General features: G+C 45.7%; 1 protein-coding gene across 1 annotated transcript in view; it reads right to left on the bottom strand.

Moving 5' to 3' along the window:
- Nucleotides 1–2,813: 2,813 nt before the first annotated feature.
- LOC135900139 (protein FMC1 homolog) overlaps nucleotides 2,814–20,501 on the bottom strand; it is a 34,875-nt gene continuing 17,187 nt past the window's right edge. Inside the window, exons 2-3 of the mRNA XM_065429580.1 lie at nucleotides 7,749–7,901; nucleotides 2,814–3,122 (exon numbers count right to left, since the gene is read on the bottom strand). Coding sequence (XP_065285652.1) covers nucleotides 3,015–3,122; nucleotides 7,749–7,901 — 261 coding nt within the window. The 3' untranslated portion in view covers nucleotides 2,814–3,014. The remainder of the gene's footprint in view (nucleotides 3,123–7,748; nucleotides 7,902–20,501) is intronic.

Genomic DNA, 20,501 nt, shown 5'->3' with positions numbered 1-20,501 from the left:
CACTGTCGCCATATAAATGTTCTTTTACGCACGAGCGGAAAATCGCAGTCCTGCACGCTTGTCACCGTTGTTGCAACAGCGCGAGACAGCCGCGTGCCTTCTCCCGCGTACGCGGTTCTGAAATGCACCGCTAGGTGGCTTTTTGTGGCGCCCCTACAGGCCGCGCACAACGCCTGTGGTAAATTATTTAGAGTGCTCTGGGGTTTGCTAGTGTTCCTTTCTTTAGGATTTCGAATACCACGACCTTCTTTTAACGAAAAGAAAGGAGTGGAATATGTCACGCCAGTACGCCTTTAAAAGAAGCCGGTGCGCTGAAAGATAATACAAGAATATTGTTTAACGTGATAGCGTTAATAGGAAGCTTCAGCTCGGGTGCTCCTATCTAAATACATGAAAGTTGAAGTTTGGAAGTTTGAAAGTTTATTTAACATAATGAACGTTTTGTTCAATTGTTAAATTTGTTAAACGATCCCTACCGATTGTTATCAGGAAAAAAAAACACTTCTATGGCAGCTGTTTTTTTTTATACTGCAAAATCACACAAAACCTATATAGCAGGATAATATAGCATAGTAGTAGTTGTAGCATAATAGTAGTAGTATTAGCATAATAACAGTAGTAGTAGCATAATAATCGCATAGTAATAGTAATAATAGCATAGCATAATATAGCATATAGCATAATATAGATAATATAGGATAATATAGCAGGAAGGATAATTCGTCTTTTTTTGGCAACCACAGCACCCAATTTGAACAGGTTTGTTGCATTTAAAATAAAAACTTGAAAGCTAGCGACTGCTCGTTTCGAATTTTCGATTTAGGTAGTCAATTCCTTATTAAAAATTGGCAAAAATCCAAAATTTTCAAAAACGAAACTATAAGTTTACAACACTGTAACTCAGCAACCAAAAACGATAAGACAATTCTGTGAATTACATCTAATAGAACACCTAAAGCGAAAAAAATTGATATGTCACACATGAATCTAAAAAAGATGAGTAATATGGAAACACAGCTATTGAAGAACCCTTGTAAACAACGTAACAAATTCACGTAAGATATAAAATGACATATCGCATTTGTCCGCATTCAATGGTCTAATGGATGCCGTTTACAGAACCGCGATATCTGCTATTGACGGAGAGCTATGAATTTGTAAACTTCGTTCTATTTCGAACTTTCAAATTCTCGAAACTATTTTAAAGGAAATTCAGGACGTAAATCGAAATTCCGCTTCCAACAGTCACTACAATTTAACTGTCTTTCTCAAATGCAACAAATTTCATTAAAATCGGTCCAGGGGTTATCTCATAAAAAGTTTTTGCATTTTACATGTATTTGAATAGTCGTAGTTGGGCCCGAGCTAAAGCTTCCTCCTACAGGCCCAGTGATGCGCAGAACCCGGCGTCGGCATTGGCGGCGTTGTCCGTTAAAAAAAAAAAATCGTCCCGAACCACGCATAACTACGCAGACCCTTCGCCTGGCGCGGAGGTGTTACTGAAATATTTGAATATTTGAAAGCAAAATGCGTCAGAAAATTCGTTAAGTATCACTTTACACACCACCTAGACATGATAGCGTCGGATCGTAACTTGAATATACGAGAAAACATACTTCTGTTGCACGGAAAGTCAAACACAAACCTCTTTTCCAGCTTCCGTCCGAGGGGGGCATGGTGAGTTGGTTGTCTTTAACTTGATGAAGTGTGCTAGAAACGTGTAGTGATACGTACATGAGTAATTACTATTATCCTAGTTATTAATGAGGTAATTATCCGAAATTAATGGCGAATGGGGCCCGATAACGCTATTGCGTTCCACTCTTAAAGGCGAAGCTTGACCGTCCTCCAGTTTTTAGTACTATTCTACATGTAAGCAACGAAACAGACAATAGAGGAGGAGATTTGAAGTGAAATCTACTTATCCATGCTAAGAACGCTACCACCCAGCCGGTACGCAAATGCCCCTGCATCAGCGACTGTGTCGCTTGCTGATTTTACCTTTATTTGCTTATTTTCTTGTGTCAATTGCGGAGAAGAAAAAAAAACAGTGCTAACTTGATGCCCGCGTTGCCAAGAATGCTTTGCATCACTCCTACCATGCAGCTCAAAGCAGTGGGAGAACACCGCTAGGCAAACTCGAAAGCAGCTGCTACGCTTGTGTAGCTCAAACAGGTGCTAACTTTCCTAACGAGCACCCCAGGTATTTTCATACTTCTTCCGGCTGCGGAGAAGCCTTTAACTTTTTTTGGGGACCCTTTTAGAGTTTTCATCAGAGTTTTTTACGAGCACCGTGTGGTTCACGTGATCACGTGAGAGCCTCAATGAATATTAAGAATTCCCGAGTTAACGTAAGTATTTATGGAATTGATTAAAGGGAATAGGAAAGTTACTATAGATTCATAGATGTTTCCTGCATGGCCACAACGCTGTCCAGCGAGCAGTTTTTTACTGTGCCATCGGTAAAGTGGAGGATTGTACTCACTGCAAAAGGAGGAGGAGGAAATAACTTTATTGGGTCCTGAGGAACCCCTTTCCACCCACTCTTGGTTTAGTGGTCGGCACGGGTCGCGGGTCGCACCCACGTTGGGACGGGAAGCCCGTGAGCCTCCACCCTTTCGTGAGCCCTCTGGAAGGCCCGAAGCTGGGTCTGGTGGTCGTCGCTTCGCAGGGCGTTCATCCAGTCTTCTTCTTTGTTGAACACGCTGCCGCTTAACGCGGAACATTGCCAAAGCACGTGCGATAGCACTGCAACAACTCTTGACATTTTCGAGTACGAAGAGCGAACGCTCGCGCAGTCGTCACAACATGGGTCATCAAGAAGGCTTTTATTCTACATTTCTGCAGAAAACAGAGACGCGAGGGCTTCTGTCTAAACAGGCGGGTTGCCGATAAAAGCCGCGTTCATCACAATGACGAAGCAGCCAACAGGTGGCGTTGCCGCGCAGAAACGGCCTACGTGTTCTGCTCTGTAGCGTGCCCTGGGCACTCAAGACTAGAGCTGGCAGTGCCAGTTAACGGTCTTGGCTGTTGTCGAAGGGTTTCGGTACGCTCAGCCCGACGAGGTGTGCAGACTCCTCGACGCTTCTCTCCCCGCGAGCGTGGTACTGCAGGTGAAGCGCCTGCGAGCAGACGAAAAGTGGCCACCAATGTACATTTTATCCTATTTCCATTAGTGCGACACATAAAACACCGGTGCACTAAAAACAGACAATCGGAGGTACTGAAGTGAGAACATAAGTAAATGTGGTTGACTTCCTATAAGAGGACGCAAATGAATATTAGTACAATTGTGGCAAACAGCAAGTGTTATAACATCATACAAACGGTGTGTTAATGAAGAAAATAACGTCATAATACAACGCTCACAAAACTAAACCATTTGGTAGCATGTGGAACAAGAAATCCGGAGAAGCACCAGTTACGGCAACAATAAAATTATTATTAAACTTATCTATCATACTCACTAAAAATTACCACGAGTTCGGTAATGCGTTTATGAAGTATGACTTGGCTTTGTGTTTGAACGATCGAAATTTGTATTCATTGATATCAAATGGGATGAAGTGTTCCCCAGTGATATGCGATGCCTGAAAACATGAGGGCCCGATAAGGAACATGATATGCCTGAAACCATGACATGCGGCTTTTACTGTTACTGCCATGCGTGCCGTTTCGATAGAGTTTAGATAAGGGGGACGCATGCGCTGGGGCATGCTAGCGCTTGGGGTCACGGTACTGCGCATGCGTAGACCCCTACGTAAGGGTCTGCGCATGCGCCGTACCATGGCCACAAGCGCTAGGTGGCCCAAACGCTTGCGTCCCCCTAATCTAACACTCTCTATTACATCGGGGAGGGGGGCGGAGGGTAACGTCCCAAAACCACGTTCGGTGATGGAGGGCGCCACGGTGGGGGAGGGGGGGGGCACTCCGGATAACTTCTGATTACCTGTAGTTGTTCAACGTGCGCCCAAAAGCGCGATACGCGAGAGTTTCTGGCATTGCGCCACCGTTGGAATGCGGCTGCGCCAAAAGGGATTGAACCCGCGACTTCGTACTCAGCAGCACAACCCTCGTAGCAACTAAGCTAATACTATGATGAACGTAAAAAAAAAAAAGAAACTCTGCGCTTTACGCTCACCCTACTGTGAGGCGTAAACAGCAACGTACGCCATTCATGGGCGTCTACTACGGCTGTGAACATAACGTGAACAGAACGGCGCTCTTTGAAAGTACACGCTTCAATTTTCCAGGCAAAATCAGCCGGAATTCATGACGCTGTAGATATAATTAGTTTCAAACTTATTTTTTTAAATGCTTTATAAGCTTATCTAATGACGGGCTTCAAATCTTGCATTAGGATCAACCGTGTGTACTTTTCTGTAAAGGTGTTAATTCGAATAATTTGCCCAATGGTCCAGCAAATAAAAGAATAGTTTAGAAAAACGATAAAGAGAAATGCTCAATCAGTTTAGACTGATAATGTTTTCTTCGAAAATTCTATATTCATTAATTTTTCGATTGTAGGTTCATTACTACAAGAGAAAATAAAAGTGAGTTATTTTTAAATTTCGCCCCGAAACACCAGCACCAGCAGGACAGTGTGACGTCACAGATTTCAGTGCTCTGTCATATTTAGACCCCGCTCTGGCTCATTAAGAGTTTCTAAAACATGTATTGTTTAATCTTTGGCTCCTTTATAACACATACAATGAGTTCAATTTTTTATCGAAAAACTACCAAATGTACAGGCTTTAGCAGACACCGTCAAAATCTATCACGTCACGGTGTGCTGGTGCGGGAACTTCAAGCCGGCATCACCATTCTATTGCCCTTTTCGCGCCTTTACTGGCTGACCAAGCTTGCCCTCGCAGTGAGAATGGCGTTTTTTTTTTTGTAATGCAGAAGGGTAACTGAAGTATAACACAGGTGAAATCGCTTTTATCTTTAGCCTTCCATTTAAAGGTCAACTGCAACGAATGTTCAATTTTGGTACATTGGTGTTGGGCAAAGATGCAGGTTTGCCGATTCTCTTTCTGATTAAGTTAGCAGCATTTAAATAACTACTAAGGAGACGACGTTTGCACCTGGCGATTTGCGGATATGACAAAAGTCCGAGAACATCACCTTCGAGATGTTTTCAGCATGCGCCTAAAACACGTTGGCGGGCTAGTTGGTTATAATCCATGGTAGAGTGTATAGGCGCGACTGGACGAGGACGAAGAAACAGATACACAGACACAGCGCTGTGTCTGTGTATCTGTTTCTTTCTTCGTCCTCGTCCAGTCGCGCTTATACACTCTGCCATGGGCCTAAAGCCACGGAGTCCAATTTCGGAGGTCATGCCCACAAGCCATGCGTTTCGAGTGATGCGGCACTTTTGCCGAGCGGCAATGGCAGCATTCTTTTTTTTTTAGCGAAACCTTCTTTGCCTCTTCATTTGACTTTCCCACCGCTGCTGCTGCCGTCTGGCACACCGCGTTGGGGGGTGGTTCAAAGCGTGTGTATATATGAAAGGAAGGCGGCAGAGAGGAAAGGCGAAGCGAGAAACACGTTTCGACCTTTGCACTGCGTTGAATGTGCACAATGACCTCTAGAGCTCCCTGGGTGTCACCACATCAGCCTTTTGACAGCTGTAATTATCTGCGAACCCGCCCGCAATTGTATAGCTCACCTTTCTACTGATGTGCAAGTCTAGAGGGAAGCTAGATAGAATAGTAGACAGGAGGTTGAAGAGGAGGCAGTAAATGGGTAGAACCGACGCAGTCGCGAAATGAGTGGAAGGGAGGGAACGAGGAAAAGGTGGCGTTAGAAGGAAAAGAAACGCTACTACTAGAGACACGACGGCAGTTGTGGGCAAACCGGATAAATGTAAGTTCAAGGGACGGCACAGTACGTTTCTGCTATTTCTGAAAAATGCATTTCTGCATCCTTGGAAGAAGCATTCAAGCTATTAAACTGGGAAGGCTTAGGAGTAATGATCAACGGCGAATATGTCAGCAAATTTCGGTTTGCAGATGACATTGTCCTGTTCAGCAACACTGCAGACGAGTTACAACAAATGATTGAGGCCCTTAACAGAGGGACTGTAAGAGTGGGGTTGAAGATTAACAAGCAGAAAACAAAGATAATGAACAATAGCCTGGCAAGGGAACAAAAGTTCAGGATCGCCAGTCAGCCTCTAGAATATGCGAAGGAGTATGTTTACCTAGGTCATTTACTCACAGGGCCCCTGATCATGAGAACGAAACTTACAGAAGAATAAAAATGGGTGGGAGCTCATACGGCAAACATCACCAGATCCCGATTGGAAACTTACCACTATGACTGAAAAGAAAGGTGTACAATCACAGCATTCTACTGGTGCTAACATATAGGGCAGAGACTCGGAGGTTGACAAAGAAGCTCAAGAAGAAGTCAACGACCGCGCAGAGAGCGGTGGACCGAAGGATGTTAGGCATAACGTTAAGAGACAGCAAGAGAGCGGTGTGGGTCAGAGAGAAAACGGGGAAAGCCGACGATATTCTAATTGACATCAAGAGAAAAAAATGGAGCTGGGCACCTAACCTACGCATGTAATGCGTAGGTTAGATAATTGGTAGACCATTAGGGTTGCAGAAAGGGTGCCAAAAGAATGGAAGCGCAGTTGAGGACGGCAGAAGATTAGGTGGGGTGATGAAATTAAGGAATTCGCAAGTTGTAATCGGTTGGCGCAGGACAGGGGTAATTGGAGATCGCAGCGAGAGGCCTTCGTCCTGCACTGGACATAAGATAGGCTGATTATGATGCAAATTTGTCAAGCAGACTACTTACGCAGGGCGTGCAGAAGCAGAGCTGCATTAAAGAGCACCGTAGGGCCTATAGTCGGGTACAACTAAGAAGGCAGGAGAATCACCGCCCAGATGATCGAAGCGCAGCAACCGATTGCCTCCGTGACTAAAGAGGTAGTCTCACTGACGCGACTCGGCCCAGTTGGAAGCGGCGACTGCCATGTTCTCTGTCGGCCGGGTCACCGCGGCCGTCCGGCTCATGACGTCAATCTAGAGTGCGCGTCTGTTAGTGGAGGGTCGTGTGCATTCGCCTTTGAGGGGAACATGACGCTGCCTTCCAAAGTTATACCCCACTATAGGTGACACTACAGAAGCAGTCACACGTCAAAACACTTCTGTACGTGCCGCAGTAGTTTGACAGCTACGGCATTGCCTGAGGTCACGGATGTGATTCCGACTGTGGCAGCCGCATTTGGACGGGGGCAAAAAAAAAAGAGAGAGAGAGCGCTCGCGCTCTTAGATTTAGCGACATGTTAGAGAACGCCATGGCGTCAAAATTAATTCGGAGTCTGTCACTACGGCGTGCCTCTTAATCCAATTGTGGTTCCGGCACGTACAGCCCATATAATTCAATTAAAGTTTAGCGCTTCTGCCACAATGCGAAGTGCAATGTGACGCAATGAATATGCTCAACCCTCTCCGAGGTTATGAAGCAGGATGCACAACAACGCCTCAGGCAAACACCTCCTCCTGTGTGTTCTGTGTGTAACGAATACACTCGCATTTGAAATGTACAATTCTTGCAGGGAGGCTGATTTATATCTACACTACACGTGAAACACGTTTTTCTTTATGTGGCCTGAAATTTCGTTGCAGGTTGCCTTGAAGTGTCGCATCTTCATTACTTTTACAGAATGAAGATGCGATCTGTGTATGCCCCATTTGCGCGCATGCCATTTTGCACGAGTGACCACGCACTTTTTCCTTGCGCGAGCTGGCCAAGTAGGTGCAGTAGGTGTCCATCTTGGCTTGCAGCTCCTGGTGTGCGCGGCAAAGGCGCTTTTCGGTCGTCTGGTGCTTGCGGGCCTCCGAGAGCAGGTACCGGGCAGCCAGGGTGCCGCGAACAGGTTTCTGCGACCAAAGAAAATTCACACTAGAATGTGTTGCTGGTGCAGTTGGTTCGTATATATAGCCTTAAACAAGCGCGCATCTTATACGAGACAAAAGAAGGCAGTTTGACTATACGGTGAAGCTCGTCTTCCTTTGGTAGGCCCCATGTATTGCGATTCAACGTAGTTAAATATGCTTTACAAACTAGCCCGAAATTACTCTTCTCAAAGGACGGTAGATGCTGCACAAGCGCTAACTCGCTACTCGGAGCAGACAGCATACATACAAACATAGCCTCAGAGATCAGGCGGGGCGCGCTGATAGCGCGCACCGCTCGATCTTGCAGGCTGTGATGCAAAGAAGCAACGAAGGTGTGCAGGCCAAGTGGCTAGGAACATCACAGGCATCTTGGCTGTCCTTATGGTATTGTGAGATGACTAAGGATGTTCCTCGCCATTTAGGCGTGATGCCGTCTACGCCTAAGCTTCTTCATGGGTACATGCCGTCTGCTTCAAATAACTTTAGTTGCAAGTAGTACAGTCTAGTTGCAAGTTAGCGCTTGTCTTACTGAGTCTACCTTTCCTTGCCCCGTCTGTAGTGTGCGCTTGGCAAACCTGCTGAGAAGTTCGAACGATCATCGATGTGCACACTTCGTCAGTTGCCTCACACGCTTTGGTCGAACATTTTCGAGCTGTGCGTGTTAATGCGTGTAGCATTCTCTAGGAGCTAAGCAGCGATTGCTTACGACTGTCCAACCAATTTCATGAGCCGATCCCGAATATATACTGCAGACTAACACGGCGGTAGAAACCTCACGGTGGTACCGTGGTGGTACTACTGGTACAGTCCGGTACCGCACAGTGGTAAGGGGAGTATTCCCGCATCCTTCCATCGTGACATCTAGCGTTTTGAAATGCTGTGCCTCTGGTCGAAGACGGTGTCGTTTGTAGACGCTGCATATCTGAGGCAGCCGTAGACGCTGCACGGTGTTCCAAAGTGGTCCATGAGGAAATGGCCCTCAACATACCGGTTGGGTCCCACGTACCGGGCACAGTGGCAAAGGGAACGCCACCCGTAATACATAGTGAAACATACGTATATTGCCCCAAATAGCCGCCTCCCAAGGCAGGTTAAACACATTCCCGGTCAGAAACTGGGGTTCATTCACTTTTTTCTGACTCGCGCATCGGAACAGAACTGCCACTATAGATTAATGAAGTTCAGTTAAGTTTATTACCTCAAATGCCCCTCCAGTGAGTATTTCATAAAGAGTGCGATTATAAAATAATGATGTAAGAAGATTTGCCATGTGGCTCACGATGACAGGTGATCGTTTATGGCTCTCAAAAATCCGTTGGGCAGGTGATGACAGCGATGTCGTGAGAAAGGCCGTTGCATTCTATAGTTGGGCGGGGAAAGAAAGAAGCAGAAAATGTGGCAGTATGGGCGCGCGGTCTGGCAACTTGAAGAGCACGGCCGATCCGTTGATAACTGCCGTACTCGCGGGCAACTTTCTGTGGCTATGAAGGGAAAGCTGCGGGCGCGTGGCTGCTGCACATGTGGTACCGTGCCAAGTAGTCCGGCAGCGTTTGACAGTGTTTTTGGTTGATCGAACCAGATGCTCAACCGACGCAGCTTCAACGTGCGACTGTACTGCATTTCTCCAGACGCGGAAGGGAAACACCGCAAAATAAGTCAACTTTTACACTTAGAGGTGTATTGTCTTATTTAACTGTTGCTAATAAGGTGTTTACGTTTTGTCTCCCCATTCTAAACTGACATGGATAAAAACGCGGGACTCTTTCAAAAACGCCCTCACTTGTGCGCGCTTTGCCTCCGTAGCTTTCCCTACATAGCCACAAAAAGTTGTCCGCGAGCATAGCCTGGTGTGGTTAATGCAAAACCCTTTTATTCTAGAAAGTAGCGACGCTCTCAGATCTTTGCCGCCGCACCCTCGCCGGCGCCACTGTTCTCTCTTTCCTCCTCGCTGTTGCCACGCCTGCGCTTCCCTTGCACCGATTTGCTGCAACGCGCGACACCGCCCTATCAGCTGACCCTCATGTCAAGCAGACGTCATGAAACTTGTTTTAGCTACTTTTCACTTTTTTCCGGCCGCCATTCGCGGGCCACGTGTTGATCGCACCGCATGGCGTACGTGCAGGTAAGGTGAGCTTCGTTTGCCGACAGAATGCCTGGCTGTTAAGCTTTTTCAATGCAGCAGCAGGCCAGAATGACGACTAGCATTGCTTGCAATCCCCAGAGGAAAACGGGACACCATGCGGCGAAAACAGTGGCTGCACAACATCGGAAGAAAGCATTTCGCACCTTCGAAACACGCCGTTCTTTCCAAGTACTGTACTTCTTTTAATACTTGTAGCAGGCACGAACCCAGGATCTCTTTTCCGGGGGGGGGGGGGGGCAACACCACCACCACCACCACCACCAACCTGTTTTATGTCCACTGCAGGACGAAGGCCTCTTTCTGCTATCTTTAAAACCCCTGTCCTGCGCCAACCGATTCGAACTAGCACCCGCAAATTTCCTAATTTCATCGCTAAACCTAGTCTTTTGTCGTCCTCGATTGCGTTTGGTACCCATTCTGTAACCATAATGGTCCAACGGTTATCTAACCGGCGCATTAAATGACCTGCCCAGCTCCATTCTTTCCTCTTGATGTGAATTAGAATATCGTCTATACCCGTTTGCTCTCTGATCCAAACCGCTCTCTTTTTGTCTCTTAATGTTATGCCTAGCAATCTTCGTTCCATCGCTCTTTGCGCGGTCCTTAACTTGTTTTCAAACTTCTTTGTCGGTCTCCATGTCTCTGCCCCATATGTCAGCACCGGTAAAATGCACTGATTGGATATTTTCCTTTTCAATGATAACGGTAAGCTCCCAGTCATGAGCTCCCGATGCCTGCCGTATGCGATCCAACCCATTTATATTCTTCCGTGAACTTCCTTCTCATGGTCAGGATTCCCTGTGATTAATTGACATAGGTAAACGCACTCCTTCACAGTCTTTGGAGGCCGACTGGCGATCCTGAACTCTTGTTTCTTTGCCCTGCTATTTATCATTAGCTTTGTCTATATTGTTTGTCCATATTAATATTCAGCCCCAATCTTACACTCTCTCTGTTAAGGTCACCAATCATTTGTTGTAACTCGTCTCCATTGTTGTTGAATAGAACAATGTCATCGGCAAACCGAAGGTTGCTGAGGTATTCGCCGTCTATCCTTACTCCTGAACCTTCCCAGTTCAATTAGCTTGAATAGCTAAGCACGCAGTGAATAGCATTGGAGAAATTGTGTCTGACCACTTTCTTTACAGGTATCTCCCTGCTTTTCTTGTGTAGAATTAGGGTAGCTGAACAGGGCCGCCATTGTGAACGAGAATGTGCCTGACAGTGGAACGCAGACCCCCGACGCGACAGGAGAGGGAGTGTCAGCAAAGTACGTGGAATGCGTGCAGCGTGATGAAGAGTTGGCTGGAAAGAGCCGCACCTACCTTGAGGCCGCCACGCGGAAAAAGCAGGAGCCCAGAGAACAATGCCCCTTGTCGAGTCCGAATCACGCGGAAAAGGACAAAGTGAAGCAGGGAGAGGTAGTAGAGAGTGGAAAGGTGATTATCGCCGGCGGCTCAAACCTGGCTGGGTGTTCAAAAGCAATTGTGGAGAGGGTGAAAGGCGATAAAAGAGTGGCGTTAGGGTCATTTCCAGGACGGACACTGGGTTCTGTCATGGAGCGAGCAAAAGAAAAGCTCGCGGAAAATGCTCACGTGCGCAACCTTGTCATAGTAGCAGGTGGGCTAAATGACGTCCTAAACAGGAAAGGGACAGGACTAGGCCAGCGCTTGGTGAAAGGGGTGGGTGACTTGTGAGAACTATCCCCTCAGGTCCAGATCGTGGTGTGCACAGTACCGAGGTGCCTGTACGTGGCAGTCACGTACAAAGAGCCGTAGTGGCTGCTAATGAGGCGATATGGAAAATGAGCCGAGACAAAGGTTTCGAGGTTGTCGAAGTAAACAGGGAATTGAGAAGGTATGGTGGTTTTAAACGAGACGGGATCCACTTCAATTACAGGCTGGCGACTGGTCGCGCTGTTGCTATTTTAGGGCGCCCAAGGGCGCTCAGGAGGCCAGAGTAGGTACTAGTAATGAAGAAGGTGACTCTAGGGGAACCTCAGAAGAGCATCACCATCGATAACAGAAAAAGGAGGAAAGCAAGAAAGAGAGCTCGCCATGCAATAGGCTACATAAACATGCAGGGCGGCAGAAGAAAGGAAAAGTGGCCAGAGATTGAGGAGCAGTTAAATAGCGAACAAATAGGGGTGTATGCAGTTACAGAAACGCACCTTAGAGACTCAGAAGAGCCGCCAGTTATTGAGAATTATGTTTGGGAAGGCTGCAACAGAACTAAGTCGGAAAGAAAGGGAGGGGGAGTCAGAATCCTCATCCATAAGGGAGCCAAATGGAGAAGAGTAAATTTAAAATGTCAAGAACATCTTTGGTTATCAGCAGGGGTGTGCGAATATTCGAAATTTCGAATACGAATCGAATATTTTCCTTATTCGAAGCGTATTCGATTCGAGAAATGCATATTCGTAAATTCCCGAAAATTCGACGACGGCCCAATAATGGTCCAAACGGTAAATATTCAGCAAGACTGTGAATAATTTAGCAATTAACGAATTATATGCTTGCTCCACATTCTCCTAAAAACATGTTTATTCACTGAGAGCTTCACATGATCCGCTCATTATCTGTATGCTCTGCATCAAGATGGCAAGTTGGGCCAGTTGGTTGGGATTCATAGTAAGGTTCGGTACAGCGCAACACAAAACAGGGACAAAAGAAGGTACAAAACGACGACACAGCGTTACAGCACTGTGATCTTAAGTGCTGTAACGAACCTTACTATGAATGTGTACGCTCTGTTCCAGTCTATCTGCATCAGGCCCGTGAGACATGATCAGTTTCAATTTTTTTTTTACCAAGCTTTATTCCAGGGCTCTTTCATAACAATATATGATGTACTTTCAGGCTTTGTAAGCATGCGCAATAAAATATGCACCTAGAAAATGTTACCTGGACAAACGTTGTCACAGTGCATAGAGAGCCCTTACTTTCTGAACATTTTGAGCAGTCAATTTTCCTTCGCGATAATCTGTAACAAGCGTTTACCTGACAGAGCATTACCTGACATTACCTGAGTGCATTACCTATAATGAGTGCCTCTTTAACCTGAAGCAGCCTCGTAAAATGCAATATTATTTTTAAAAGGGTAATGAAGCTATTGTTACCTCGTTTTGCAATTTTTTAATACTACACATACATACGATATTCGATTCGATATTCGAAGACAGTTTTTCGCCTTATTCGTATTCGATTCGTATTCGAAAATTTCAATATTCGCACACCCCTAGTTATCAGGTACAATGAGTGGGAAAAAAACTTGGCTGGGCGTTACGTATTTGTGGACTGGAAATAATTGCACAGAGAAAAATAAAGAGTTAGTGGAATGCATAAGCGCTGATATTAAGGGTTTCTGGAATGGTGCTGAAATTGTCCTATTAGGTGAGGTGAATGCCCAGATACAGGATTTAGATGGCTATACCGACAACAACAGAAAGTCAATGCTAGAGTTTTGTGAGCAACATAACCTCGTTATCGTGAATAGAGGCCCTAAGTGTGAAGGCCAGATCACGTGGGAAGTTGGAAGCCAGCAATCGAACATTGATTACTGTCTGATAACAGACGGAATTCGTGATGAGTTGAGAGAAATGGTCATCGATGAGGAAGGATTTAGCAGCATAGGGAGTGACCATAAACGCATCATATTGAAAATTGGATATGTAGTTGGGAAAGAGAGCAAGGAGCGCAACATGGCCAATCCAAATTTTAACGCTGAACAAATAGCAAATGTAGTCGCTAGAGTCGAGGAAGAACTTGGCAAATGGCAAAGTAATGAGTGGGAATATGGTGAGCTTATAAGTGTAATAACGACAGAAATACGGAAAGAGAAACAAAATGTTCGTTGGAAAGGAAAAAAGAAACTAAAAAGCCGGTGGAACAGGGAGATACGAGAAGCGATCACCGAACGATGAAAAGCATCTCGAGAGCACAGGCAGGCAAAGAAGGCGCAACTGCCGCAGGATGAAGTAACCAGTAAATGGGAAATATACCGGGAGAAAAAGCCTATGGTTCAAATACTGGTGCAAGCACAATTAAAAGGTGAAAGTGAACGTTGGTTGACAGAAATACGTGAGAAAAAGAAGGCCGCACCTAGAATATTTTGAAGCCACATCAAATTATTAGGCAGGAAGTCAACAATACAACAACATATCCTAGACGAAGATGAAAACAGACTGGAAGGGGAAACGGCAATAAATTACATCCGAAAAGTAACAGCCAAATTTTTCCAAGGCAATGACGAGGTTGTATTTGAAGAAAAAAAGAGCATGAAAGAGACCCAAGTGGAAAAGGAGCTGGTGTTGACAAATTTCAACTGGAAGAAAGCGCACAGCCACAGGGCTAGACGAGGTTCCCGTTAGGCTGATTAATGAAATAGGACCAAAGAGTAAAGAAGCTCTGGTAAAAGCAGTGGAAAATTTTGGAAACATAGACGAATACCAGACAGTTGGCGACAAAGTAGAATGAATTTAATTTATAATGTTAAGGGGGAGAAAGATAGAATTCACTCGTATAGACCGTTAACCATTACATCGGTAATAATACAAGCTAGCAATGCAGGCAATCAAATTAAAGCTTCAAGCATGGGCAGAGAATAATGACATTTTGGGAGAACTTCAGAATAGGTAGGCGTTTGGACGATAACTTGTTTGTTCTTACTCAGTGTATTGAAATATAAAAAATAGAGAACAGACCGTTGCATGTGGCCTTTTCAGACATAACAGGAGCCTATGACAACGTAGACCGCAACATTTTGTGGGATATTCAGGAAGGGGAAGGCTTAGGTGATGATTGTCTATAGCTATTGAGAGAGATTTATCTAGAAAATACCGTTCACGTTGAATGGGAAGGGATGAGGAGCAAGGAGAAAGTTCATATCAAGAAGGGACTGAGGCAGGGGTGCCCTTTATCCCCGCTGCTGTTTATGATGTACATAGTGAGGATGGAGAGGGCGCTAGAAGGAAGTAATATCGGGTTTAATCTCTCATGCAAACAGGCGGGTACAGTAATAGAGCAGCAGCTGCCAGGTTTATTTTATGCGGACGACATTGTGTTGCTAGCTAACAAGCAAAGTGATTTGCAACGTTTGCGGACAGGCAGGCAACAATCTAGGTTTTAAATTTAGTGTTAGAAAATCAGGTGTTATGGCATTCAATGAAAAAGTGAACAGAAAGTGGAAGTACAATCGGGACTCGACGGGAACCAAAGGTCAGTGGGTTGCCTCGCATAGGGCGCTCACGGGAAGACTACAAATGATGCTGTGCAGGGTGATAAGGGCTGGACTAGTTTTGAAGCGAGGGAAGCTCAAAGTAAAATTGAGTATAAAGAACGACTGAGGAATATCGAAGAAAGTAAATGGGCTGGGAAAGTGTTGAGGTATCTGTACAGGGAAAACATTGATTCACAGTGGAGAAAAAGAACTAGGAAGCTTACCAGCAAGTATGCTGCATGTAGGGTGGGCAACACAGCAACAAAGAATGTCATGCGGAAAGTCAGAGAGGCTGAAATAATCTCATGGGTGGCGGCAATGGAAAAGAAACTTGCCATGAGTAACTACTTAAGAGGAAAAAACGAAATCAGGAAAGAAACCATATATGATAACTCAAAGGGAAGCTCATTACTTTTCGAAGCGAGATCGGTATGCCTTAGAACACGCACCTATAAAGCGAGATATAAGAAGGAAGAAGAAGGATGTGCTTGCGGCGGTAAAGCTAGGGAAACTATGGAGCATGTTTTATTAGAATGTGAAGCCGTCTATCCAGCGGTCGATTTAGGCACCACTGGCCTCCTTGAAGCCCTTGGGTTCAGCGGGAGCAGTGATAAAGCAAACATGTCTGCAATAGGCATTAGTAAGAGGCGATTGGAGGATTGGTGGAAGAAAAGCAGGGAAGACGGAAGACGGAGACGTAAAAAAGCACCGTTCGCAATAGGGGATCAGAAAGTTTGGGCATGGTAGTCCATAGTTTTTTTTTCTTTTTTCATTGTTTAACCTAGGTAGGACATTAGGCAGCATAATAGCTAGAGCTTGGTGGCACAACCCACCGCCCCGTTCCAAAGGGGACACTCATAACATCCATCCATCCATGGCTGCCCGAGAGATTAAGAACTAGAGCAGTCGGTGCAGAGCTGCGGTGGTCTTGCTAAGTGACATGTTGTTTCGCATCATGTTCAAATGTCTCTTCAGTTTACACGCCCGCAGTCGTTAGCCTGCGTAATGGCTCACATTGCGCGAGCAGAACGCAGGATTCGAAGCCTGCTTGAAGGCGAGGAAGTCCTAAACGCTGGTCATCTTGTGTGCTGCGGCGTAAAAGCGTGCACGTCGACCTCCGTGACGGTTGAAGGCCTTTTGCATGCAAACTTCGCGGCTTCGAAGCAAACTACACGAGCAGTGGTTTCAGTTTTACAGCGACGGTGTTATAAAGAGAAGTACTTTCTCTTTGTTATTCTACTAATTCGACCGCTTTCAACGGGTACCGTGACCTTTTATACGATGTGGTACTCTCTGGAAGTCATTACTTGGACCACTTGAATGAGCCGCTATGTCGAGAAAAAAAAAATCTTCCTGGTGTTGCACGACCCAAGTTCTTTACATTGACGGCGTGAAAAGAAGCGTTTTCTGAGCTAAAATTTATTGTCTAGTTATCCCTGCCTGTGTTCGCAACGCTAGATGTTGAACAAGAGAAGTAAACAAAAACCCATTTATGACCGCTTTTGCGAGTTATTACGATAACCGTTCACCCTTGTAATTTAGTTATTGCGCTTTAGGCGTGCTGTGCACGCTACATTCTTGCGGTAGTTCAAGAGCCTGCGTCAGTCCTACCGCCTCTTGGATATAGACATATCAAGCAATACACAGCCGATATATACCGGTCGCTCGCTTCATTCTTCCAGTTATCTTTGTAAAGTAAGATATACGCAATTCAGCTGAGGGCTCACTACGCGAACACTGTAGAGTAGTTTAACGTTTGTTGGACTAGGATTTGTTACCCTACGAGTGCAGTCATGCGCGCCTGTGCACACGTTGCAGCCGCGAATCGAAGTGGCAGATGACGACAAGCACGAGTTCCAGGTTCTTCTACGCCTGCGTCACTTTGCTTCCATGCACAAATGAGAAACTCATCTCTCTGTTCGAAAATGGTGGAATGTCAAGCCGGCGTTGCAGAGCACGAACTCATGAGCGAGAACGGGTGGCCGCCAGCGCCGAGTATAATCTTTCGATTGTTTCCGGCCACCGCCGCACAAAGGCGCCACCATCCGTGAAAGTTGCGAATTCCTCTACGTTAATCGAGCCAGCATTTCCGCGACTTCCGCTCCCTTTCAATAGCATTGCAGCTCACTTTCTCTGATAGAAGCACAAGTTGCCCGAGTTTTCGCTGAGTATTTCCAGACTCTTGAAAATCCCTGAGAACTCCCAGTTTTCCGAGTATTCCCGGTTGGTAGACACCATGGCAGAAGCTCAACTCTTGGTGTCTCGTGCATGTGCAGTGGAGCTGATGCTACTTTTTTGGCACCCCTATTCTAAAACTCTAATAATAGTCACCATTCTACAAGTTAGCTCTTTCTGTCTCTGAGAAAGCGAAATATGTTTTCTGGTATGTTCAAACTATAATCGAGAGCTATAGCGTCTTAAGCTCATGTATACACCATATAGTTGGCATATTTTATGAGAGCTTTGACCTTGGAAACTTCAGTTAATTGCTTGTAACACCTGTGCCAGGTGGAAGGTCCTAAAAATAAAAAAAAAAATAAGCTTAGTATTCCCACTGCACTTCTTGTGGGTGCACCAGCGCCTGCGTTCTTCTGCATACAGTAGACATTGCATGCTATGCAAATGCGATTTGTAGAGTGCAGTCGGATGAGTGCCCACCGCGTGCACGTCCGCTACGAATGCTCGCAACGGACACTGGGAAGCTGTTTTTGTGCTAACTTTCGCTCCCCTTGTGCTATATTTGCAACAAAGGCAGAGATAGCTTTTTCTTTTGCTGTGGTTATTGGCATTTTGTACAACAAGCAGTTGCAATAAAGCATTGAAACTTTCACTGTGACTCTGCCCGACACATTAGCGGCTTGGTGCCACAAGGTAGCATTGACAAACAAGTGATTATTATTACCCCGACTATGCCGGGTCCCCAATTCTTCCCAATCCAGGTCTCTGAATACCTCCTGTAAACACGCTGTGAATAGCATTGGAGAGATCGTATCCCCTGTCTGACGGCTTTCTTTATTGGGATTTTGTTGCTTTCTTTATGGAGGACTACGGTGGCTGCGGAGCCACTATAGATATCGTTCAGTATTTTTACATACGGCTTGTCTACACCCTGATTCCGTAATGCCTCTATGACTGCTGAGGTTTCGACTGAATCAAACGCTTTCTCGTAATCAATGAAAGCTATATATAAGGGTTGGTTATATTCCGCACATTTCTCTATCACCTGATTGTGTGAATATGGTCTATTGTTCAGTAGCCTTTACAGAATCCTGCCTGGTCCTTTGGTTGACAGAAGTCCAAGGTGTTCCTGATTCTATTTGCGATTACCTTAGTAAATACTTTGTAGGCACCGGACAGTAAGCTGATCGGTCATTAATTTTTCAAGTCTTTGACGTCCCCTTTCTTATGAATTAGGATTATGTTAGCGTTCTTCCAATATTCCGGTACGCTCGAGGTCATGAGGCACTGCGTGTACAGGGTGGCCAGTTTTTCTAGAACAATCTGCCCACCATCCTTCAACAAATCTGCTGTTACCTGATCCTCCCCAGCTGCCTTTCCCCTTTGCATAGCTCCCAAAACTTTCTTTATTTCTCCCGGCGTATTACTTGCGGGATTTCAAATTCCTCTCGATTACTCTCTCTTCCATTATCATCGTGGGTGCCACTGGTACTGTATAAATCTCTATAGAACTCCTCAGCCACTTGAACTATCTCATCCATATTAGTAATGATATTACCGGCTTTGTCTCTTAACGCATACATCTGACTCTCACCTATTCCTAGTTTCTTCACTGCTTTTAGGCTTCCTCTGCACCTGAGAGCATGTTCAATTCTGTCCATATTATACTTCCTTATGTCAGGTCTCTTACGCTTGTTGATTAACTTCGAAAGTTCTGCCAGTTCTATTTTACCTGTAGGGTTATAGGCTTTTATACATTGACGTTTCTTGATCAGATCTTTCGTCTCCTGCGACAGCTTACTGGTATCCTGCCTAACAAAGTTACCACCGACTTCTATAGCACAATCCTTAATGATGCCCACAAGATTGTCGTTGATTGCTCCAACACTAAGGTTCTCTTCCTGACTTAAAGCCGAATACCTGTTCTGTAGCTTGATCCGGAATTTCTCTATTTTCCCTCTTACCGCTAACTCACTGATCGGCTTCTTATGTACCAGTTTCTTCCGTTCCCTTCTCAGGTCTAGGCTAATTCGAGTTCTTACCATCCTATGGTCACTGCAGCGCACCTCGCTGAGCACGTCCACATCTTGTATGTTGCCAGGGTTAACGCAGAGTGTAAGGTCTGTTTCACTTCTAGTCTCGCCATTCGGGCTCCTCCTCATCCACTTTCGGCTATCCCGCTTGCGGAAGAAGGTGTTCATTATCCGCATATTATCATGTTCTGCAAACTCTACTAATAACTCTCCCCTGCTATTCCTAGAGCCTATGCCACATTCCCCCAGTGTTGCGCGCGGAACCGCTCGTGCCTCGCGCGTCAAGCGCGACGGCCACTTGTCTCCAGCCTGGTTCATGCCTACCCTGGCATTGAAGTCGCCTGTCAGTATAGTGTATTTTGTTTTGACTTTACCCATCGCCCATTCAACTCCTTCATAGGAGCTTTCGACATCCTGGTCATCTGACTGGATGTAGGGGCGTAGACCTGTACGCCCTTCAATTTGTACCTCTTATGAAGTTTCACAACAAGCTATAGAATTCCTGTATGATACCTGCTATATCCTTATTAATCGGGAATCTGACTCCTAGTTCTCGTCTCTCCGCTAAGCCCTGGAAGCACAGGACGTGCCCGCTTTTTAGCACTGTGTATGCTTCTTTCGTCCTCCTAACTTCACTGAGCGCTATTATATCCCATTTACTGCCCTCTAAGTCCTCCAATAGCACTGCTGGACTTGCCTCATTAGACAATATTCTAGCGTTAAATGTTGCCAGGTTCAGATTCCAATGGCTGCCCATTCGCACCCAGGTATTCTTAGCACCCTCTTCTGCGTCAAAGGTCTGACAGTCGCCGTGGTCAGTTGCTTTGCAGCCGCTCGGGACTGAGGGCCGGGGTTTGATTGTTGTATTCATATAGGAGGTTGTGGCCAAGTACTGCACCAGGGTGGCCAATCCTGCTCTGGTGATGGAGTGCGTTACCAGTTCTGGTCACCGCAATCAGGCCGCACTCCAGGCCTGTTTATGCAATTTCATCAACACACAGATGTCTTTTT

Source organism: Dermacentor albipictus, chromosome 4, assembly GCF_038994185.2.
Source record: "Dermacentor albipictus isolate Rhodes 1998 colony chromosome 4, USDA_Dalb.pri_finalv2, whole genome shotgun sequence".
NCBI lineage: Eukaryota > Metazoa > Arthropoda > Arachnida > Ixodida > Ixodidae > Dermacentor > Dermacentor albipictus.
The sequence above is the reverse complement of the archived record's forward strand: the minus strand, read 5'-3'. Positions and strand labels throughout refer to the sequence as shown.